General features: G+C 39.0%; 1 protein-coding gene across 1 annotated transcript in view; it reads left to right on the top strand.

The window, feature by feature from the left end:
• Window positions 1-3654: 3654 nt before the first annotated feature.
• The window catches only part of LOC124280110 (multidrug resistance-associated protein 1-like), an 82350-nt gene continuing 74613 nt past the window's right edge, over window positions 3655-11391 (top strand). Inside the window, 2 exon segments of the mRNA XM_046716002.1 lie at window positions 3655-3834; window positions 9395-9571. Coding sequence (XP_046571958.1) covers window positions 3790-3834; window positions 9395-9571 — 222 coding nt within the window. The 5' untranslated portion in view covers window positions 3655-3789.

Genomic DNA, 11391 nt, shown 5'->3' with positions numbered 1-11391 from the left:
AGTTAACCGGCGGTTAAGATAACCGAGTATTGAACAACCGGGCCCAGATAGATAGTTAGTTAACCAACTAAGTACGTTTCCACGAACACCATCATTTTCTAATTTGTGCAATAAACCTTTATGCCATGCCCTGTAAAAAGCTTTTGAAATATCACAAAACAGCATACAGTAAAGGTGGTGATTATCTAGGATTGAGCATATATTATGATAAATGTCTATGTTGAGATGTAGTAGAATGACTAGCAGTAAAACCTGACTGGAATTTACTTAAAATCTTATGTTCATGGAAATGGTCGTGCACATGCTTTACCATTATTCTTTCAAGGATTTTCCAAAGGATAGGTATTAAACTAATAGGTCTGTAATTAGTTGGGAGGGATGCATTTCCTTCTTTCAAAATAGGAGTAACATTACTCGTGTTCCACAATGTAGGAAATACAGTCACTCAGTGATATATTATACAGCAAACAAAGAGGTTCAGCTATAGATGTACAAATTCGTTTTAACACTCTCATGTTAATGCCATCAGGTCCACTAGATTTGTTTGCTGGTAAGGTCTTATCAGATACCTCCTTTTCGGTTACAATGACATTTGTTATACTGTTAACACAGCGATGGCTAACAGGTGGCAAAGTCTTGCCGCCGTCAGTAACATTTGAAACAGATACAAAATATTCATTTAATGTTTGAGCTTTATCCAAATCTGTAAAAACTGAAGGTATCCCAGAATCATCAGTGACAAGAAGGGGAATGGGTCCCGATGAAGTAGTAACCACCTGATTGAGTAGACTGAGGTGATAAATAGTTATCAAAAATAGATTAAAAGTTTCCCTTGGCTATTCTTTTCAGATTATTTACTTTATTCCTTTGCTTTTTGTATTTAAATAGCTCAGAAGTATTCAGAGATCGAAATGCATTTTGCCTTAGACGTTCTCATTTCTTTTAAGTATGTTACGAGGGGCGTTGAAAAAGTAGCCAAACTAACTACAGTAAGTAATTTACTTCCAGGGACCGTGAGAAGACGTTTAGTTAAGCGGTATTGTTTACTTATCCGAGTTTAGTTAACCAGACTCTAGTAGTGATAATTAATGAAGAAATTTGCCGGGACCAAAGAAAAGTGTTTACTTATCAGGTCTGTTTAGTTAAGCGGTCTTTACTTAGGCGGTTTCCACTGTATATTCTCGATGTCCAATGTTTGAAAAAAAGCTTCCATTTTATTATGAAGGAATCATTAGCAAAGTCATATCCAAAATTTCATGTGGGTAATGTCGTTAACGAGATATTAGTCATCACAACATTGGGGTATTATGTTTCTTGCAAATTTGCAGAAAATGGAAAACGAAAGGGGGTGGGTAGTGTCTCCAAAACAAGCCCTTTCAGTAAACATGAAGGGGGAGTCACTTGAACAAGCGATTATAGTTTAAAATTGCTTTTTTGTGCAGTTTAATATCTAAGTTTGACTTTTACCAACATACAACATGTTTTTTGCATATTTTGTTTCAATTGGTGTAGGGGGATACCTTATTATAAAATTGGATCAAAATCTATTAATACTTTCCTAATTTCGCGGCTACCAAGCTTGGCATGTGCAAAACATTTACACCTTCGCTGTGACCTTTAAATGACCTCAAGGTCACTAAATTCAAGTGGTGTCGGTAAATCTCGTCAATAAACCTTGGTACCAAATTTGAACAAAATCCATCATTTCTTACTCGAGTTCTTTCAGTAAACCGAAGGGGGAGTCATTTGAACAAGCGATTGTAGTTTCAAATTGCCTTTTGTGCAGTTTAATATCTAAGTTTGATTCTAGCCGACCTCTACCAATCTCAAACATACAAACATGTTTCTTGCTTTATTTTGTTTCCTGAAGTTTAATTTGTGATGCATTTCATTGCTAGTCAGCTAGGCTATTCCATTTGTCCGAACCACAACATACGGAGACAGATCATTTAGCAGACCGGGTGCTGTACTCTGGAATTGATTACCTGAAAATGTCAGAAAATCGGAAAATACCAACAGTTTCCGATCTTGTCGCAAAACCATCCTCTTCAAACGAGCATTCGACTAAGCGCACATGAGCAGGACTCTGGATATGTAGCGCTATACAAATGTCTAATTTGATTTGATTTGATTTGATATACCCGTTAGAAACCCACCCCCACCCCACCCCCACTTTATATTTATACATATCAAAACCTCAAAAGATATTTGCGAAAAGACATGATACAGAGGACAGTAAGAGATCTTATATCGATTATATATCAGGACGAATATCATTTTCGTCATTTAGCTAATATTTGTCAATTCTTTCTTGGGTTATCGCGCTAACAATCTTTATATTGGCAAAACCCTCAGATTTTTGCTGTGACCTTGAAAATTATCTCAAGGTCACTCCATTTCACTTGTGTCGGTGAATCTCGCCAATATACCTTGGTACCAAATTTGAACAAAATCCATCATTTCTTTCTTGAGTTATCGCCCTAACAAGCTTATTTGATGTATGAAATGCAACGAAAAACAAACACCCGTGTATTTACGAGTGATTAAAACTATTATTACAATTTACGTAAATATTTATTACATTTTACCGCAACGAAAATTATTACAATTTACGTCAATTTTTATTACAATTTGCGTATTACAATTTACGTCAATTTTTATTACAATTTACGTTTTTATTACAATTTACGTCAAGTTTATTACAATTTGCTGCAAGTATTACAATTTGCGTTTTTATTACAATTTACGTCGTAACAAGGGACTTTGAGACAGACTAACATTTAAGATACGAATGCTATCCAGATATTTATCAAACGTTCCCAAAGGAAGTTCTTTGTGTAATATTTTAAACAGTTTATCAACTGTTAAGGCGATATGCATCAGTTTGGGTTCGAATCCCAATTTCGCTCCTGTGTGTTCGTGGGTTTCACTGAGAAAGGGTAAAGGTATCAGACCTGCATCACCTCGGGTTTCTGGCGACATTAATTTTATACGTCCCGACATGAATAGCGTAGTGTTTATGACTGTGTGACAACAGACTCGCGCCTTCGGGCGTTTAGTAGTTTGTTTTGAATTGTTATTTTGAAGACAAACGCTAAAATCGATCTGCTTTATCTGTGGAAAAGCAAGGAGTATTTTAAACCTTCTCCTTTGTATGGTATTCTCCTCTAGTAACGGGATACATTACCTAACCCATTATTTGATGGCTTCATTTCAAAGTTTGTAGTACCGATATATAATTTATTGTCATTCCAAGAAAATATTGTCTCCGCACTTTCACGTGAACTGAGTGAGTGAGTGAGTAAGTATGATTTACGCCACCTTTAGCAATATTCCAGCAATATCACGGCGGGGGGACACCAGAAATGGGCTTCACACATTGTATCCATGTGGGGAATCGAAGCCTGGTCTTCGTCGTGACGAGCCAACGCTTTAACCGAACTGACTGAATAAGCCGATGTGTGAAGTATGTCCTGCGTGACACGAGCGTTACTCAGGTGTATGTTAACACGTTTAGGAACATATTGTAGCAAGCGACGTATCTCTATATGAGTGTCAGAGGTCATCGTTGATAAACAATGGTGTGTCTTGGCCTGAATGTCAAGATAATACACTGACTGATAATACTGTCTTCAAATTATGTTTAAACGCCGGTGAAGAACAGAAGAAATGATTCTTAGGTGTTGCGTGTGAAATTATTAAACATAACGGCACAAGCACACAAGCCAACAGGTCGGAGCACGTGAGAGAGTCCATCAAGTTCAGTGTGTTAGTCCACCACGGAGGTCAATGGAGCAAAGTGTATTACAGTTTTGTGGAGGATCTCAAATACTCGTGAGTTTGTCATTCCGTCATACGTTCAGGTATCCTTGTAACATGATTACATATAGTGACAAGTACTATGACCCCAGTACGCTTAGTGCTTCCTTTCACAAAGCACTAAGGTGATTGTAAGTCACTAAGGTAACCTTAGTGCAATGTTGAAGAATGGGAGTTAAGGTAAACCTCAGTAAAGGTTGCTTCGTGAAGGGAGCCCCAGGTATCCTTGTGACATGATTACAAACACAATGACAAGTACTATGACCCCAGTACGTTCAGGTATCCTTGTAACATGATCACACACAATGACATGTACTATGACCCCTTACGTTCAGGTATCCTTGTGACATGATTACATATAGTGACAAGTACTGTGACCCCAGTACGTTCAGGTATCCTTGTGACATGATTACAAACACAATGACAAGTACTATGACCCCTTACGTTCAGGTATCCTTGTAACATGATTACATATAGTGACAAGTACTATGACCCCTTACGTTCAGGTATCCTTGTAACATGATTACATATAGTGACAAGTACTGTGACCACTTACGTTCAGGTATCCTTGTAACATGATTACATATAGTGACAAGTACTATGACCCCAGTACGTTCAGGTATCCTTGTAACATGATAACATATAGTGACAAGTACTATGACCCCTTACGTTCAGGTATCCTTGTAACATGATTACATATAGTGACAAGTACTGTGACCCCAGTACGTTCAGGTATCCTTGTGACATGATTACAAACACAATGACAAGTACTATGACCCCTTACGTTCAGGTATCCTTGTAACATGATCACACACAATGACAAGTACTATGACCCCTTACGTTCAGGTATCCTTGTGACATGATTACATATAGTGACAAGTACTGTGACCCCAGTACGTTCAGGTATCCTTGTGACATGATTACACACACAATGACAAGTACTATGACCCCTTACGTTCAGGTATCCTTGTAACATGATTACATATAGTGACAAGTACTATGACCCCTTACGTTCAGGTATCCTTGTAACATGATTACATATAGTGACAAGTACTGTGACCACTTACGTTCAGGTATCCTTGTAACATGATTACATATAGTGACAAGTACTATGACCCCAGTACGTTCAGGTATCCTTGTAACATGATAACATATAGTGACAAGTACTATGACCCCTTACGTTCAGGTATCCTTGTGACATGATTACATATAGTGACAAGTACTGTGACCCCAGTACGTTCAGGTATCCTTGTGACATGATTACACACACAATGACAAGTACTATGACCCCTTACGTTCAGGTATCCTTGTAACATGATTACATATAGTGACTAGTACTAGGACCCCTTACGTTCAGGTATCCTTGTAACATGATTACATATAGTGACAAGTACTGTGAAACCCAGTACGTTCAGGTATCCTTGTGACGTGATTACAAACACAATGACAAGTACTATGACCCCTTACGTTCAGGTATCCTTGTAACATGATTACATATAGTGACAAGTACTATGACCCCTTACGTTCAGGTATCCTTGTAACATGATCACATATAGTGACAAGTACTATGACCCCTTACGTTCAGGTATCCTTGTGACATGATTACACACACAATGACAAGTACTATGACTCCAGTACGTTCAGGTATCCTTGTAACATGATCACACACAATGACAAGTACTATGACCCCAGAACGTTCAGTTATCCTTGTAACATGATTACAAACACAATGACAAGTACTGTGACCCCAGTACGTTCAGGTATCCTTGTAACATGATTACAAACACAATGACAAGTAATGTGACCCCAGTACGTTCAGGTAGCCTTGTAACATGATCACACACAATGACAAGTACTATGACCCCAGTACGTTCAGGTAGCCTTGTAACATGATTACACACAATGACAAGTACTATGACTCCAGTACGTTCAGGTATCCTTGTAACATGATCACATATAGTGACTAGTACTATGACCCCAGTACGTTCAGGTAGCCTTGTAACATGATTACACACACAATGACAAGTACTATGACTCCAGTACGTTCAGGTAGCCTTGTAACATGATTACACACAATGACAAGTACTATGACTCCAGTACGTTCAGGTATCCTTGTAACATGATCACATATAGTGACTAGTACTATGACCCCAGTACGTTCAGGTAGCCTTGTAACATGATCACACACAATGACAAGTGCTATGACTCCAGTACGTTCAGGTATCCTTGTAACATGATCACATATAGTGACTAGTACTATGACTCTAGTACGTTCAGGTATCCTTGTAACATGATTACAAACTCAATGACAAGTACTATGACTCCAGTACATTCAGGTATCCTTGTAACATGATTACAAACACAATGACAGGTACTATGAACCCAGTACGTTCAGGTAGCCTTGTAACATGATCACATATAGTGACTAGTACTATGACTCCAGTACGTTCAGGTATCCTTGTAACATGACTACAAACACAATGACAAGTACTATGACCCCAGTACGTTAAGGTATCCTTGTAACATGATCACATATAGTGACAAGTACTGTGACCCCAGTACGTTCAGGTATCCTTGTAACATGATTACATATAATGAGAAGTACTGTGACCCCTTACGTTCAGGTATCCTTGTAACATGATTACATATAGTGACAAGTACTATGACCCCAGTACGCTTAGTGCTTCCTTTCACAAAGCACTAAGGTGATTGTAAGTCACTAAGGTAACCTTAGTGTAATGTTGAAGAATGGGAGTTAAGGTTAACCTCAGTAAAGGTTGCTTCGTGAAGGGAGTCCCAGGTATCCTTGTGACATGATTACAAACACAATGACAAGTACTATGACACCTTACGTTCAGGTATCCTTGTAACATGATCACACACAATGACAAGTACTATGACCCCTTACGTTCAGGTATCCTTGTGACATGATTACATATAGTGACAAGTACTGTGACCCCAGTACGTTCAGGTATCCTTGTGACATGATTACACACACAATGACAAGTACTATGACTCCAGTACGTTCAGGTATTCTTGTAACATGATTACATATAGTGACAAGTACTATGACCCCTTACGTTCAGGTATCCTAGTAACATGATTACATATAGTGACAAGTACTGTGACCCCAGTACGTTCAGGTAGCCTTGTGACATGATTACACACACAATGACAAGTACTATGACCCCTTACGTTCAGGTATCCTTGTAACATGATTACATATAGTGACAAGTACTATGACCCCTTACGTTCAGGTATCCTTGTAACATGATTACATATAGTGACAAGTACTGTGACCCCAGTACGTTCAGGTATCCTTGTAACATGATTACATATAGTGACAAGTACTATGGCCCCAGTACGTTCAGGTATCCTTGTAACATGATTACATATAGTGACAAGTACTATGACCCCAGTACGTTCAGGTATCCTTGTAACATGATTACAAACACAATGACAAGTACTATGACCCCAGTACGTTCAGGTATCCTTGTAACATGATTACATATAGTGACTAGTATTACACAATAGGACCCCAGTACGTTCAGGTAGCCTTGTAACATGATTACATATACAATGATGACAAGTACTATGACCCCAGTACGTTCAGGTATCATTGTAACATGATTACACACACAATGACAAGTACTATGACCCCCTTGTTACGTTCAGGTATCCTTGTAACATGATCACATATAGTGACAAGTACTATGACCCCTTACGTTCAGGTATCCTTGTAACATGATTACACATATAATGACAAGTACTATGACCCCATACGTTCAGGTATCCTTGTAACATGATTACAAACACAATGACAAGCTATGACCCCAGTACGTTCAGGTAGCCTTGTAACATGATCACACACACAATGACAAGTACTATGACCCCAGTACGTTCAGGTATCCTTGTAACATGATTACAAACACAATGACAAGTACTATGACCCCAGTACGTTCAGGTATCCTTGTAACATGATCACATATAGTGACTAGTACTATGACTCCAGTACGTTCAGGTATCCTTGTAACATGATTACAAACACAATGACAAGTACTATGACCCCAGTACGTTCAGGTATCCTTGTAACATGATTACAAACACAATGACAAGTACTATGACCCCAGTACGTTCAGGTATTCTTGTAACATGATCACACACAATGACAAGTACTATGACCCCAGTACGTTCAGGTACTCTTGTAACATGATCACACACAATGACAAGTACTATGACCCCTAGTACGTTCAGGTTTCCTTGTAGCATGACCACACACACAATGACAAGTACTATGACCCCAGTACGTGAGACCTCTGTTTTCATGGTCCTACACTAATGTACAGCTATTGTTCCGAGAGGGTTACTGAAATGGTACCAAGAAAGCTATTACAATCGTATCACACTTGTAGCTAGAGCATGGATACAGATCTAACATCCGTGTACCAGAAGGGTTACAACAGTTAAGTATAATACTTGTACCGATAGGGTTGCTACAGCCTTATCAAACTTGTAGCTTGAAGTTTGATAAAAACTTCATGAACCAAGAGGGTTACTACAGTTCTGTATAATAAGTGTACCGACAGAGTTGAATCAGATTTGTCACACTTGTACCGAGTGGGGTAAGGGGGCCTCATCATATTCCTGTACCTAGAGATCTACTTAAGTTATACCACGCAAGTACCGAGAGGGTTCCTAACAGCTTTCTTGACGGTAACTATATTTCTATCGCTAAGGATTTCGTAAGCATCACAATACCCATCCATCAGCACGTCATTTTGCCTCTCTACGTCTTCCCTGTAGTAGTTTAGGCTACATAGTTTGGTTTGTTTAGAATCCAGGGATTATTTCTGATGGGTTAAGTGGAAGCAATGTGTACATTGTACTGTATAAATGCCTGGGCCAAGGTTCTATTTCAACCTATTCTTAGCAAAATGTCGCCAAGGCTACCACCTATACTACCCATAAAAAGTTTAAACTCACCTAAAGCACTCACTATATGTTATGTATATATATGTGGTTACATCAATGATTGATTAACTTGGGGGAACCAACTGCAAGGTTTATGCAGATGAATTGTACGAGGATCATGCATCAAATTGCTAAACAGCATGTGTAAATATCGTTCATGTGAACAGCTGCGTTTTGGCGTACAGTTTTGTTAAGAATTCGCCAATTTTTAATGAACTCTTGACAATAATGTTTTCAACGTTACGAATTTGTTTTACAATACTGTAGTTCATGTGTAAACAGTACTTTTAAACTGAATGGAATATTTTGCAAAATCAAGTTTAGAACAGTTGACTTAAGTAAGTTGCTACATTTACACTAGTGAGTCTAAACTTTTGATGGGGAGTATCCATACAGATTTTCCTTTTAGCTTAATGTGGATCAAGGGTTGTAGGTAGGGTAAGGTTTTGTATTCAAGGATGTGGATGTGTTTGACAGAGCTCCCCCCATGTTTCCACCACACGGTGCTGGTGTGGGTGCCGTGTTGCTCCACCTCATTTTATATAATAGCCCCCACTCCTTAACGCACCCCGACCTCCTTTCAAAAATATATTCTGTATTCCAGGACGTTGACCTGCTGTTGAACAACACGTGGCCAGAGTTCCCACCATGCTTCCATCACACAGTGCTGGTGTGGGTGCCGTGTGGCTGGCTGTGGCTGACTCTCCCTGTATTCCTGGTCCACCTCCACAGACGACAGCCCTGCCCCCAGAAGATGTCGACTCTCACCCTCACAAAAATAGTAGGCACGAACAGAAACAATCACAGATGTCTTATTATGTGTTATTATACTCAAACGCAAAGTTTATTGCGACGGAGTGGTTTGTTTTTTTGGTTGTTTTTTTAAGAAGAAGAAGAAATTTATTTCAGTATTTGAGGCCACATGGCCAAGAGTAAAAACAATATTTTGCGGATGGACAGATAAAACATTGTAATTAGGACATTTTGCAGGCAAGTTACGCTTTAGAAATATTGCAACAGACTTCAATAAATGTGCATTTGTTGTTGTTAAACTTGTTTTTGAGTACTTAACAAAGAGGTTATGTGAATATATTTTGAAAACGCCTTAAATGCTTTTAATCATGTAGCACATCACGGATTTCACCAAACAAACGAAATAAGATCGAAAACCGTAAATGTATGGAATTTCTCAGGAATTGAATCTTTCGCGGGAACACATATCATCGCAGAGCCATTTCTCCAGTAATCACCATGTTCTAAAGATCATATTGCAAGTAATCTATAAACAACTCAACTGACGGAGTGGTTGGTTGGTTGGTTTGTTGTTCCACTCAGCAATATTTCAGTTATATGACGGTGGTCCGTAAATAATCCTCCAAAATTGATTTCCTTTTTTCGAATGCAAAAACAAATACTTAGCAGTATTCAAGGCAATATCTACATATTTGGATGATAGCAACGAATTAGATTTTAGTGTATTGGGAAAACAGAGAATTGCAACAACAGATATTTACGTCTTAATTCAATGTAGGATGGAGAGATTAGTAAGAAATGATATTCATTTTCAAATACATTTAAATTACACATTTTGCATTTTCCTTGTTCCCGGGGAATGCATGAGCAACGACCTCTTTCAATTTCTAAACTATGGGAATTTAAGCTAAATCGTGATTAACAAGATCTATATTTTGATACAGTAATATGAGTTAAATATGTTTCACAAGAAATCGTTAATTTAAAATTACAATGCGGAAACATTTCAGGGCTCTCAGATACATCACTGTGCCAAACTGTGTTATTCTTTGTCAGTATTCCAACTACCATATGCCTCTCAAAGAGTTGGTGGCGGTCTGTAAAGAATCGAGTCTGGACCAGACAATCTAGGACTCAACATGAGCATCAATCAACGCAACTTGGATACGCTGACATGTGTCAACCAAATCAGCTAGCCTAACCACCCGATCCCTTTAGTCGCCTCTTACGACAAGCATGGGTTGCTGAAGTCCAATTGTAACCCTGATCTTCACGGGTATATTGTGACTGACAAAGAGCAAACAGAATCAAACTGTTTTAGAAGAAGAAAATGTAAAGACAATGTTTCTAGGTATGACTACAGTTTATAAGAACAGTGCAACTGTCATACGCAAATGAGCCACAACACACGTTCACACGGTCAGCAGCGAGTGTGTCCATCTTGTGGCTGACAGAAGCCTGGCACCACTGAGGCCACAAGGTCGAGGAAGGATTTGGACGACGTCGTAATCTTTGCTCCATTTCATCTCAGGCGCTTCCAAATCGTGGGATCATGAAGGGCAGGGTAAAACATAACACGCCCCCTTCCCCCCAAACGATACAAAACACATGTAATGTTCACGTGTGCAATTGTAGACGGTGAAGAGAACTCTTCTCCCACTCGCTCCCCATCGTCAGTGTTGGAGACGCCCACGTGAATGTTCTTGGCCCCGTTTCACAAAGCTCTCGTAGCGCTACGACTATCGGAAGTCAATGTTACAGTATAGGAGGTACGAATGCTACGAGAAAAGTTACGAGATCTTAGGCTTAAGAGAGCTTTGTGAAACGGGGCCATGGTTCTTGTGAATG

The sequence above is a fragment of the Haliotis rubra genome, unplaced genomic scaffold, assembly GCF_003918875.1.
Source record: "Haliotis rubra isolate DU_JTF1 unplaced genomic scaffold, ASM391887v1 Scf1072, whole genome shotgun sequence".
Classification (NCBI taxonomy): Eukaryota; Metazoa; Mollusca; class Gastropoda; order Lepetellida; family Haliotidae; genus Haliotis; species Haliotis rubra.
Note: the sequence above shows the minus strand (reverse complement) of the source record. Positions and strands in the feature narration are given on the sequence as shown.